At 46.0% G+C, this 13,774-nt stretch overlaps 1 protein-coding gene across 1 annotated transcript in view; it reads right to left on the bottom strand.

The window, feature by feature from the left end:
- LOC144582821 (uncharacterized) overlaps window positions 1–12,288 on the bottom strand; it is a 57,610-nt gene extending 45,322 nt beyond the window's left edge. The window contains exons 1-3 of the mRNA XM_078375430.1: window positions 12,226–12,288; window positions 8,423–8,425; window positions 7,043–7,099 (exon numbers count right to left, since the gene is read on the bottom strand). Of these exons, the coding sequence (XP_078231556.1) occupies window positions 7,043–7,099; window positions 8,423–8,425; window positions 12,226–12,288 (123 nt within the window). The remainder of the gene's footprint in view (window positions 1–7,042; window positions 7,100–8,422; window positions 8,426–12,225) is intronic.
- Between the last annotated feature and the right edge of the window lie 1,486 nt (window positions 12,289–13,774).

Here is a 13,774-nt window from a genome sequence, read left to right as displayed (position 1 = left end):
AAAGGGAAGGCTCACTTTGTTCATTTTTCCAAAAACTGTTTGCCAAATACCCAAGTCTGAATTAGCAGAAGTTTTTTTCTGTCACTCATTCTTTCAAGTAAATATGGTGTTCCATGAAAAAAGCAGCTAGTTCAGCTCACAACTGAACCAATTACCCAGCGCTTCTCCTCAAGACAACCCTGTCCCTTGGTAGCAGCAGAAGTATTTTATGTGCCTTATTTCATGTATTCCAGCTTGAAACTCAATGATATTAGTGAGCTGGGCATGGCGGCTCATACCTGTAATCCCAGCACTTTGGGAGGTCAAGTGGGAAGATGCCTTGAGTCCAGGAGTTCAAGACCAGCCTGGGCAACGTAAGACCCTGTCTCTATAAAAATTATTAACTTATTTTTGAGAGAAGATCTCACTCTGTCACCCAGGCTGGAGCCCAGTCACGTAATCATGGCTTACTGCTACCTCTGCCTCCCAGGTTCAAGCAATCCTCCCACCTTGGCCTCCTGAGTAGCTGGGACTACAGATGCACCACACTGCACCCAGCTAACGTTTGTATTTTTTGTAGAGATGGATTTTGCCATGTTGCCCAAGCTGGAAATGTCTTTTTAATTAGCTGAGCATGGTGTCACACTCCTGTAGTCCCAGCTATTGGGGAGGCTGGGGTCGTAGGATTGATGGAGCCCAAGAGTTGAAGGCTGCAGTGAGCTATGACAGCAGCCTATTGCACAGCCTAGGTGACAGCGAGAGACTATGTCTCAAAAAATAAATGTAAAATAAATGGAATCAATCGCTTATACTGCTTCATCAAGGAAGGACATGCTCAGTGAAACTGGCTTTGGTTTTATCTTACTGGCATTGCACGGTGGTGAGGAATGCAATGCCTGCTGGTACAGTTTGGGGCTGGAGCAGCTTTACCCACCATTGCTCTTGGGCTGTCATTGCAAATGACGTCAATGTCAATGCAGTGAAAAAGACAAATTATTTCTTAGCTTTCAACCCCACAACCCCCCAGGAAGAGTCTAGAGATCCCCAGAAGGCTGTGGACCAGATTTTGAGAGCCACTGCTCTAGTTTGTCCATTAATTCAAACATTTTCATGGAGTGCTTGGTATGTCCTAGGATGTTCTAGGGACACAGAAGCAAGAAGACGAGGCTGCGACTGTTAGAGAACTTGCATTGTCACGGGGACACAGACAATAAACATGTCCACACAGAAATACAACAAGACAATTTCAGATGGTGATGCTATAAAGGTGGAAAAATATCACTTGGGGTGGCGACAATACTAAGAGGTCAGGGAAGCCCTCTCTGAGGGGACAGGTGAGTCGAGACTTACTTGATGAGGAGACCGTTTGTTCGTGTCCTTGTTAAAATGCAGCGACAAGTATGGTTCTCTCCCTTGTCAGAATTGAGAGCAAAGCCATCTCCCCACTGGGCTCACAGGTCCCATTTTAGTAAGAAGGCGTAGACCAGGCAAAGTGGTTCACGTCTGTAATCCCAGTGTTTTGAAAAGCCAAGGCAGGAGCATTGCTTGAGCACAGGGATTCAAGGCTGCAGTGAACTATGATTGTGCCACTGCACTCCAGCCTGGGTGACAGGCTGTCTGCAGCCTGGTGACAAATTGAGACCCCATCTGTCAAAAATTAAAAAAAAAAAAAGAAGGCATAAATAATAATATACTAGTCTAGAAAGGGTCAAAAATCAGCGTTCTGATCCCATCTTTCTATCAAGCTAATCTCTTTGCCTTTCAGAGCTTCAAGTTCTCCCCTCCCTCCCTCCCTCCCTCTCTCTTTCCTTCTTTCCTTCCTTCCTTCATCAGGCTCTTCCTCTGTCACCCAAACTGGAGTGCAGTGGTGTTATCTCAGCTTACTGCAACCTCCACCTCCCATGTTCAAGTGATTCTTATGCTCAATCTCCCAAGTAGCTGGGATCACAGGTGTGTGTCATCATGCCCGACTAATTTTTGTGTTTTTTCTAAAGACAAGGTTTTGCAATGTTGACCAGGCTGATCTTGAACTCCTCCTGGTCTCAGGTTATCCACCTGCCCCAGCCTCCTAAAGTGTTGGGATTACAGATGTGAGCCACCGAGCCCGACCTCAAGTTCCCTCTTTCTAATCTGAAAATGAGAATAGCACTAACATCCAGGCCCACCTCAAAGGGTCAGATGGCCCAATAATGCACTAGAAAGTTCTTTATGCATTGTAACTGTGAGCATTGCCTGCTCTTGTCAGGCTCAACTAGCTTCACTCTGCAGGCAACTGGTTACAGGCTTCTCACCCTGAGTGGTGAGCAGCTCAGCCAACTCACCCTCCCTACCCTTTTTCCTTCCTTCCTCCCTCCCTCCCTCTTCACAGGAAACTTAAGAGTCAGATCCCTTCCACTGCAAATGGAGATTCTTGATCTGAAAGAATAAGGTAAAGCACATGACATCAAGCCTTTCTCTCGAAAGCATGTTGTTACTTTCTAAATATTACTGAAATTTTTGAAAAATATTGCCCCCAATCAACATATTTGAATTGCAAACAAGCCTTTCTGCCTTGTTTTTATCTCAAAGAATAAAATGCTGAGCCTGCATTGCTCTCTGGCTGTCCAATTGCAAACAAGGTCTCCAGCAGGCGGCTCCTCCAAGTTGATCTTCTATTAAGAAATGGACATGGTCATATGAAGAAATGTTCTGTTTACTTCGGTTATCAGAAATGGTTAGCTGACTTCATTCTGCAGAGAGCAATGGGGGGTGCTAAGCCACATAGGGGCCAAATAACTGAGAATTCATTCTCTCTCTCTCTCTCTCTCTCTCTCTCTCTCTCTCTCTCTCTCTCTCTCTCTCTCTCTCTCTTTAAAGCAGTTCTGACGAGGAGGGAAGGGGTAAAGAGTCCTTCGTTAGCTCCTTCTGTAGGGACAACCCTCTGGACCCGTCTGGGTGGGAGAAGTCAGGAGAGGCAAGAAGCAGCTGTATTTGGTATCACTGCCAGAGCGTCTCCTCAGCCCCAGCAAGTGGCCTTTGGTCTAGAGTCAGTCCATCTGCCCCACAGGAGGCTTGAATCCACCCCTAGAGACGCCCCCCGCCTGCTCCAGGTGGCCGGGACCCTAGACGGGGCAGCAAGGGCAGGCCCCGAGCCCCCCAAACACGTTTGGGAGGGTGCTGCGCGGCGAGGAGAGACCCGGAGATGCTCGGGGTGGGGGCCCAGGGGAAGGAAAATCCTCAGCTCGGTCCCTTTTCTTGTCAAAAGCGAGTGAGCGAGGGGGGCGATGCGACCCTCGGCCGCCCAGGTCTCGAGGTTCCAGGAGAGGGGCGCCCTGTGCCCCCCAGACTCCCCGGCTCCTGTCTGCGCGTTGTGCGTCCACCCGCCGGTTCCAGCCGCGGGCGCCCCCCAGCACTCCCGGAGCTGGGCCGGGCGCTGCCTTCCCTCGGGCGGCCGGCAGGGGTCAGTGTTTGGCCGCAGGTGAACAGGCAGCGGCCGATGCTGACTGTTGCCCGGGCCATTAGTTGGGTTCTAGCCTACCAAGACTCCACATCTTCCTCCCACGCCCCGACCACTACCCCCATGCGGTCTTTCCTAAGTCACCAGGCCTGCACCCCTCCGGAAGCATAGATCCCTGGACACATGGTTAATTATTTCCCAGCCTCATGCCAGACAGTGGTGCCAAATTAGAAAGGGTACACGGCACAGAGTCGGAAGATTTGAATGCAAGTTCCTGCTCTGCCAGTTACCAGCCATGTGATCTTAGGCAAGTCACTTTCCCTCACTGTGTCAAGTTTCTCATCTTCAAAAAGGAGCTAATGGCAATAGGAATGGCTGTGGTGCCACGTGCCAAGGATTTATATGTCATATACTATGTGTGTTGTCATCTCCAGGGTTTAACAGGAGGAAATTGTGGCCCTAAGAGATGAACAAGCTTTGGGAGGCCGAGGCGGGTGGATCATGAGGTCAAGAGATCGAGACCATCCTGGTCAACATGGTGAAACCCCGTCTCTACTGAAAATACAAAAAATTAGCTGGGCATGGTGGCGCGTGCCTGTAATCCCAGCTACTCAGGAGGCTGAGGCAGGAGAATTGCCGGAACCCATGAGGCGGAGGTTGCGGTGAGCCGAGATTGCGCCATTGCACTCCAGCCTGGGTAACAAGAGGGAAACTCCATCTCAAAAAAAAAGGAGAGAGATGAACAAGCATCAGGAAGTAGCAGAGACCGCCTCTGAACCCAGGTCTGTCCATTTCTACCATGTTAACCTGCTTTGCAGGGCTGTAGTGAGAATTAACATGTGGAAACTCTTCTGCCACTTTGGCCTGGATCCTGGTGGGTGTGCTTGCCCTCCTACTAACAGGGGAAGGAGGGGAAGGCATTTTTTAATTGTTAGAAAATCCTCAGCGGGGTATGAAATAAAAATAGCCCACAAGAATACAAGCTCCAGAAGGGTAGGAGTCTCACCTGTCTTGAGTCTGTTGCTCACATAATTCCTGATACATAGTAGATGCACAACAAATATGAAGAAATGTATAAACGTGTATACACTTATCCTTCATCCTAAAATAGATTCTAACACAGAGTCATTTTTCATACCAATCATGCAATTACCAGGCAATTGAAACTCATTACTAGTTCTCATGACCATTGCTGAGTTTAATTAAAGGGTTTTATTGGATCTCCTAAAACTCCTACAACCCTCTAAATCATGAGGATTCAATAACAGTCTTTTTATCAGCATGTTCACAAGATAAATTGAGTAAACCAGCTTAATGACTCATCTTCGTGACTTATGACATTGAGAATAAGATGTGGGGAAATGACAAACGTGATGAAGCCAATGGATCTGAGACAACGTCATGGGCATGTGGCTCTGAATGCTCTCCCTTGTGGCTCTAGCAGCTTCAGCACCCTTCAGTCCTGTGTCCAGCCTCACTCTGCTTCGATAATCAATTTGTTTCTGTCCAACGCATTTTTGAGGACCTTGTTGCTCTTGGTGTTAATCAGGCACACAGGCCTAAAATATCAAATCATAGACAGATGCATGAACCCACAGGATGGCAACATCGGGAGGGCAGAGTAGGGGCAGGCTTCAGTTCAAAAGCAGGCATAGGCTTGGAGGGGGAAACTGGGAAATGAAAACAAGTTGTCTATACAGACTCTCTCCCTAGAAGTTCATTTAAAGAAAAAAGACGCAGTACGATAAAAATCTATGGGCAGTGGTTCCAGTGCAAAGAGCAAAGGCCCGAATCTGAGTCTAGGATCAGCGCACTTAGCTTTGCCTCCAGACTCCAGTTTTCTCCACTCTAACTGGGGCCATATTCTCTTCTCTCTCCTGGTTCCCTCCAGTTTCTCTGACATTCTTTTCATTTTGGTTATGAGTTCTGCTGCTGCTCTCTCCTTCACCCTTGGTAGATTCTGTCTTGGGGGGTGACTCGCAGGTTTATGACACCAGTCCTGTCTTCTCTACTGTTCTTTAAATTTGAAAACAAGGGTCAGGAGGGGTGGCTCATGCCTGTGATCCCGGCACTTTGAAAGGCCAAGGTGGGCAGATCACTTGAGATCAGGAGTTTGAGATCAGACTAGGCAACATGACAAAACCCCATCTCTACAAAAAATACGAAAATTGGCTGGTGTGGTGGCGAGCACCTGTAATCCCAGCATTTTGGGAGGCCAAGGCAGAAGGGTCACTTGAGCCCAGGAGTTCAAGTTCAGCCTGGGCAATATAGTGAGACCTCATCTTTACAAAAGAAAAAAAAAATTACAGGCTCGGCATGGTGGCTCACACCTGTAATCTCATAACTTTGGGAGGCTGAGGCAGGTGGATCACGAGGTCAGGAGTTCGAGACCAACCTAGCCAAGATGGTGAAACCCTGTCTCTACTAAAAATACAAAAATTTCCCAGGCTTGGTGGCAGACACCTGTATTCCCAGCTACTCTGGAGGCTGAGGCAGAGAATTGCTTGAACCTGAGAGGCAGAGGTTGCAGTGAGCCGAGATCACACCACTGCACTCCAGTCTGAGTAACAGAGTGAGACTCCATCTCAAAAAAAAAAAAAAAAATTTCAGTGACTTAAGGAAGAACAGAAGTTCATTTCCCTCCCCCATAGTTGAGCAGTACAGATTGGTAAGGCTTTTGCCCCACTTGGCCATCTGAGGACTCCATTTCCTTCCAGATTGTTGTTTTGCAAATATAAGGACCCTGTCCTCATCTGCTTGACAGAAGCTGGATAGCAGGCACATCTGCCTTCCAGGTTGGAGGAAGAGGGAAGAGACTGTGGGAAAATACATGCCTGGTGCCTAAAAGCTCAGGCCCAAAGCAGCCCTCATCACTTCTGCTCATATTCTCTTGCTGAGAGCTTAGCCACATGGCTACACTTAGTTGAAAGAAAGGCTAGAAATGTGTCATCAATTGAATAGCAGTGACTATGTTATGACTCCATTATAGTTTCACAACTCCTTATCTCCAAGTTCTGAAACCTTAAAAGCTCTGAAAATCGAAAGGTTGTGTGTGTGTGTGTTGGTGGTGGTGATGGTGGTGGTGGTTTTGAGGCAAGGTCTTTCTCTGTCACCCAGGCTGGAGTTTAGTGGCATGATCACAGCTCACTACAGCCTCAACCTCCCAGACTCGAAGGATTCTCCCACCTAAGACACCCAAGCAGCTAGAGCTACAGGTGTGTGTCACTGCGCCCAGCTGATTTTCTTACTTTTTGTAGAGATGGGATCTTGCTATGTTGCCAGGCTGGTCTTGAACTCTCAGGCTCAAGCAATCCTCCTGCCTTACCCACCCAAAGTGTTAGAATTACAGGCATGAGGCCAGCCAAAAGTTTTTTCTTAAGTTTGGCACAGACTCATGTGGCAGCAAAATCTGACTTGAAATGACGTGAGGAATTTATAGAGGCATCTATAAAGACTATTTATAGTCTTTATTTCATTCACTTAGAATGAATATTAATGTATGTTGTTGCAGAAGTGCTAACATATTTGCTTAAACTCTCCCCAGACCCCACTGGGGGAATTAATAATACGCAGTGAGTGCAGCATATTATCTCTGAAAACTGAACACTTCTAAACTTCAGGACCCACCCTTTGGAGGGCCTTGCTTCGCCCTTCTTCTAGATAGCCCTTGCCAATTAGGTAGGCCTGTGAAGCAAAATGAAGGGCCCTCACCCTCTGAGCACCTCCCAACTCTAGAGCATGTCCCAGGTACCTGGGACACTGGAGTTTGCTGCCCAAGTGGCCCAAAGCCTGTGCAGGTCTCTTTAATAGGTCTACCTTCTAGATGGGTGGGGGGTGAGGGTTACCGCTGCCACATGCACTCTTAAGCCCAAGATATGACCAAAGAGCAGCTGTCGGCAGCAGGCATGGACAGAGACTGGTTGTGCGAGCTACAATGTCAGCACACGCGCCTGGGAGAGCCCTCGAGGTTGGGAGAGAACTGAGCGTGCAAAGAGAAAGGAGATGCATGTAGTTATCCAAAACTGTAACTTTGAGTCTGGCCACACCTGTCAATGCAGTTCTTATTTATTCACTTATTGAACAGGGACGGGGTCTCACTTTGGTGCCCAGGCTGGTCTTGAATTCCTGGGCTCAAGTGATCATCCCGTCTCGGCCTCTCGAAGTGCTGGGATTATAGTCACGAGTCACCACACCAAGCTCAGAAGACAGTTCTTATTTAGCAGCTGGTTAACTTGGTTTACATATTTTACATATATTCAGTACGGATAGGTGGGCCTCCAGTCCCGCATGTTTGAGTGAGTCTGTATATGAGCCCCAGAGATTTTATTTTATTTATTTTATTTTTATTTTTGAGATGGAGTCTCGCTCTGTAGCCCAGGCTGGAGTGCAGTAGCATGATCTTGGCTCACTGCAACCTCCGCCTCTCAGGTTCAAACAATTCTCCTGCCTCAGCTTCCTGGGTAGCTGGGGTAACAGGCACCCATCGACAAGCCCGGTTTTTATATTTTTAGCAGAGATGGGGTTTCACCATGTTGTTCAGGCTGGTCTCAAACTCCTGACCTCAGGGGATCTGCCCGCTTCAGCCTCACAAAGTGCTGGGATTACAGGCATGAGCCACCATACCTAGCTGAGCCCCAGAGATTGAAGAGGGATTGTGAACTCATGCTAGGGGAGAACAGGCAAATGAACCCTACAGCTTGGTTCCTGGCACTTAGTAGGTACTCACTAAAGGACTGTTGAACTGAAATAAGAACAACTAGTTCACGGGATTACTGGGATGATCACAGATAGCATATGTGAAAGCATGACATAAATTATGAAGGGCTCCCCAAATGTGAAGGAGGACGGTGCATGGAGTGGAGGAGCTCAGGGAGACCAGAGAGGAGATGCAGAGTAGGTGACAATGGAAGAATGCAAATGGTATTTGACAAAGGATTAAGGAATGTTAGCAGTTGAGTTAGTTAGGAACCTTGTTGAAACACCAGAAAGCAACTCAAGATAGCTTACAAGCTAGGGGGAGGAGGAGGATGAAGAGAAGTGGGTTAAAGGGTACAAACATACAGTTAGAACACAGAAATTCAGTGTTTGAGAGCAGAGTAGGGTGACTGCTGTTAACAAAAATGTATTGTAGTGGGGTGTGGACACCCTCAAAGCCCCGACTCAATTGCTATGTGTTATATACATGTAATACAATTTCACATGTACCCCATAAATTGTACGAAAAACAAGATAGCTTAATCAGGCTTGGTGGCTCACACCTGTAACCTCAGCACTGAAGGAGGCTGAGGCGGGCAGATGGCTTGAGCCCAGGAGTTCAAGACCAGCCTGGACAACATGGAGAAACCCCACCTCTACAAATACAAAAAAATTAGATGGGCAGGATAGTGTGCACCTGTAGTCTCAGCTTGAGAGGCTGAAGTGGGAGGATCCCTAGAACACAGGAGGTCAAGACTGCAGTGAGCTATGATTGCACCACTGCACTCCAGCCTGAGTGACGGAGAGAAGCCCTGTCTCAAAAAAATACATATACACTCCCAGCCCTTAGCCCCAGCTACTGAGGGAGGCTAAGCCTAGGAGTTCGAGGCTGCGGTGAGCCATGATTGCACCACTACACTCCAGCCTGTGCAGATATACTTAGCTACAGCATATACATATATATATATAGCTTGAACCAAAAAAAGGGAGAATTGATGAAAAGAAAATAGAATGCATTCATTCCAGATCTCCTCTCTATGATCTCATCTCTGCTTTTTTTTCTTCAGGTCTGATGCATTTTTCTTTTCTGCAGACCAGCTCCTCCCACCTCCAAATCTCAATAGAGGAATGCAACATTCCAGAATCAGCCACCCAAAGAGGGCTTTTTTCCCCCACTCTTTGTCTCTATTATACATTTTATAGAAAGGAATTCTGGCCCAGTTAATTCAAATTGGGACCAGAGGAACAGGGTCTCACTGTTGAAAATGGCTGTCACCCATGGGTGAGAGGAGCAGTCAGAGAGTCATTGTGACTTAGGTAGCAGTTCCACTCCAGTCCACCTTGTGGCTTCCTAGCCTGCAACACACTTCTTCCCAGACACACAAAAGGTGCCTCTGCCTGAGTCTTACTGGCAGGGAGTTTGGTGCCCCCAACATTAGGAGGGGAGCTTACAACACAGGCCTATCTCTTCCCATAGATAATCTCCTCACAAAGCTCCAGTCCGGACCACTCATATTCTCAAGGTAAGAGGGGAGGTTCAAGTGTCGTGTAACAGTTTTTATTTTTTGAGACAGGGTCTCCCTCTGTCACCCAGCCTAGAGTGCAGTGGCACGATTATGGCTCACTGCAGCCTCAAATTCCTGAGCTCAGCCTGCCCAGTAGTTGGGACTACAGGTGCTAGCCACCACACCCAGCTAATTATTAATTTATGGATATATTTTTGTAGAGACAAAGTCTCTCTATGTTAACTAGGCAGGTTTTGAACTCCTGGGCTCAAGCAATCCTCCTATCTTGGCCTCCCAAAGTGTTGGGACTACAAGTGTGAGCCACTGCACCCAGCCCTTGTAACAGATTATTAAGGTTATTGGAAAGTTTGCAGCGACTTCACATATCATACTGTTTTACAACTAATGTATATTAATGCTTAATGGAAATTTCCATTTTATTATTTATTTATTATTTTATCTCTTTTTTTTTTTAAACAGAGTCTTGCTCTGTTGCCCAGACTGGAGTGCAGTGGCATGATCTCAGCTCACTGTAACCTCCGCCTCCTGGGTTTAAGCAATTCTCCTGCCTCAGCTTCCCAAGTAGCTGGGATTACAGGCGCCTGCCACCATGCCCGGCTAATTTTTGTATTTTTAGTAGAGACGGGGTGTCACCATATTGGCCAGGCTGGTCTCGAACTCCCGAGGTGATCAGCCTGCCTCGGCCTCTCAGAGTGCTGAGATTATAGGCGTGAGCCATCGCACTCAGCCTATTTATTTTTTGGGACGAAGTCTTCCTCTGTTGCCCAGGCTAAAGAGCCGTAGTGTGATCTTGGCTCACTGTAACCTCTACCTCCCAGGCACAAGCAATTTTCATGCCTCAGCCACCCAAGTAGCTGAGACTACAGGCATGCACCACCATGCCTGGCTAATTTTTGTATTTTTAGTAAAGACCAGCATTTCACCATGTTGGCCAGGCTGGTCTCAAACTCTGACCTCAGGTGATCCACCTAGGCCTCCCAAAGTGCTGGAATTACAGGCGTGAGCCACCATGCCTGGCTGAAAACTTCCACTTTAATATCTTATTTACAGATAGCTTGAATACTGCTGGGTAGTGGAATGGCACACAGAACAGAGTATATTCTTCTATATGTGCATATATTTGATTACATGTAAGTTACACATTATTATATATTAGGCAGGGTTTTGGGTTGCAACTCTAACCAGGTTAAGGGAATTGAGGATAGACTTTATTTTCTGACATAACTGAAATGTTCAGGAAGCTGCAGGTGCTATTGAATTCAAGGGTTCAATGACCTCATTAGCTTGCCCTTAGTGGTTCTGTGTCCTTTCCTCTCTCCTTCTCACCCTCCTTCCCTCCCTTCGTTTCTCAGCTCTGCTTTCCTTTGGCTTCAGGTAACTCCAAGCTCATATCATCCTTATTGTCCCAATCTTAGCTAAAAAGACCATCTTTCTTTTAGACAATGGAATATAATTGGCTAGGCCTAGGTCTCTTACCAACCTCTATACCCTTATGCTTTTTTGGAGTGGGGTAGCAGGAGGAGAAATAAAGAATTCTACTTTATGTATTTGTGTATGTATCATTTCTATGAGAATAAGTTTAGCAGAAAACTGTAATGTTAAATAAATAATGGCATATCCACACCAAAAAGTATACATAGCAGTTAAAAGAGCAGGCTCTCTATATACTGCATAGAAAAGTATCCTCAGCATGTTATTAAAGACATTTGCAGAACGGAAGGTATAATATCATATGGTGTTTTCAGAAAAGATGTTTTTTGTTTGTCTGAAACAATGTCTTGCTCTATTGCACAGGCTGGAGTACAGTGGCTCCATCTCAGCCTCAAACCCCTGGGGTCAAGCAATCCTTTCACCTCAGCCTCCTGAGTAGCTGGGACCACCGCTGTGCAACACCACACCCAGCTAATTTTTGTATTTTTTGCAGAGACGGGGTTTTGCCATGTTGCCCAGGCTGGTCTCAAACTCCTGGGCTCAAGCGATTCACCCACCTCAGCCTTCCAAAGTGCTAGAATTGCAGGTGTGAGCCACCATGCCCAACCTAAGAAAAAATTTTAAGTGTGGTTGCAAATTCAGAGAAAACATCTGTAAAGATATACAATAAATGATTAGTAATCATAGCCTCTGAGAAGTCAAAGGAGGCCTAGAGGAACAGGATTTCCAGGTTGCTTACGTCTCCTGCACTATTTGGGCTTATTTTTTTATTTCTTAAACATTTTACTATGAAAACATTTCAACATACAGAAAAGTTAAACGTTTTACAGGAAACATCCCATATCCACCTCCTACCTTGTTCCTTTGACGATTTATAATGCTTGCTCTATCACGTTTATTCATTCCACTACTCAGCGTGTGTACCATTAACTGATTCCCCGGCTTGTTTTTTAATTAAACTTTTCATTTTGAGATAATTATAGGTTCACATGCAATTGTAAAAAAAAAAATCCAATGTACAGAGATCCAGTGTGCCCTGTAGCCATTTCTCCCAATGGGAACATCTTGCAAAACTCCAAGAAGACTGAGCTTTATATTGACGTGATCGAAGTCCCTCCGCAGGGTTCCTCTGGGGCCCTTCACAGTAACTGTGCGTACCTTCAGAGCAATGTCGACATTTTCTGGAATGTCGACAGTCTGATTGTGGAGAATGGTCTTCATTCTCACAGGAGACGCAGCTAACAGCATAGTATCACAACCAGGATACTGACACTGATATGTCAAGATCTAGAACAGTTCCATCACCAGAAGGATCTCTCACGTTTCCGTTTTGTAGCTACCCCCATTTCCTCCTTACTGCTCCTGCTCCTGCTCCTGCTCTTGCTCTTCTTTTTTTCTTTTTTAAGACAGGAAATAATTCTGTCACCCAGGCTGGTGATCACATGGTGCGATCACGGCAAACTGCAGCCTTGACCTCCTGGGCTCAGGCGATCCTCCTGCCTCAGCCCACTGTATAGCTAGGATCACAGGCTCATGCCACCATGCCCAGCTAATTTTTTAAAAAGTATTATTATTATTTCCAAATCAATAAGTCTTTTATTATATCATTTAAATATCACAAATAGGTCTTAGGAATCATCCAGGATCTTGTTTCTGGAGCTGGACAACTCTTAGATCTTCTTCTTCAGCCTGCTGAACAGTTCCTTTTTCAGAGACACAGATGCCATCCAAAAATTTCCCGATGTCCTTGTTTTTAACTGTTGTGGCTTGCTGAATCAAAGCCGCTGAATTTGAAACAATTCTCAGTGTCATTTCCCTTAAGGATTAATTCACCTTTCTGTGCTTGAGATACTGAACAAGCAACACCTGGTCTCATTCGAACCCTGAGGGTGTATTTTTCACCCAAGAAATTTCGGATTTCAACAAAAGACTCATTCTCCTGGACAACATTGATGGGGAGTGAGCATATGCAGACCTCATCTTGTAACGGAAGCCCAGTGTAACACCCTTGATCATGTTCTGTACATGACTACAAGTAGTCCCAACAGTAGCCAGCTCCTTTCCGTTACCATTTGTCAACCCAGGGCCTCTTTTTTTTACTTTCCAAGAAGACTGAGTTCTAATTGCGCCCCCTTCAGAGGGGACATTTTCTGGATTGTTGACAGTCTGATTGCTGAGGATGGTCTTCATTCTCACAGTGGACGTAGTTAAAGATTATTTTTAGAGTTAGGTCTCCCTATGTTGCCCAGGCTAATCTCAAACTCCTGCGCTCAAGCAATCCTCACACCTTGGCTTCCCAAAGTGCTGGGATTACAGGTGTGAGCCATTGTGCCCCGCCTCCTGCTCCCTGCTTAACTCCTGGCAACTACTAATCTGTCCTCCATTTCTATCATTTTTTTTTCAAGAATGTTATATATATAATGGAATCAAGCAGTATGTAACCCTTTGAGATTGACTTTCTTCACTCAGCATAATTCTCAGGAGATTCATCCAGCTTGTTGCATGGGTCAACAGTCCATTCCTTTTTACTGCTGTGTAGTATTCCATGGCATGGATGTACTACAGTTTGCTTAACCATTCAGCCATTGATGGACATTTGAGTTGTTTCCAGTTTTTGGCTATTATGAATAGAGTTGCTACAAACACGCATGTATTTTTTTTGTGAACATAAATTTTTATTTCTCTGGAATAAATTCCCAAGAGTCCA

The sequence above is a fragment of the Callithrix jacchus genome, chromosome 5, assembly GCF_049354715.1.
Source record: "Callithrix jacchus isolate 240 chromosome 5, calJac240_pri, whole genome shotgun sequence".
NCBI lineage: Eukaryota > Metazoa > Chordata > Mammalia > Primates > Cebidae > Callithrix > Callithrix jacchus.
Note: the sequence above shows the minus strand (reverse complement) of the source record. Positions and strands in the feature narration are given on the sequence as shown.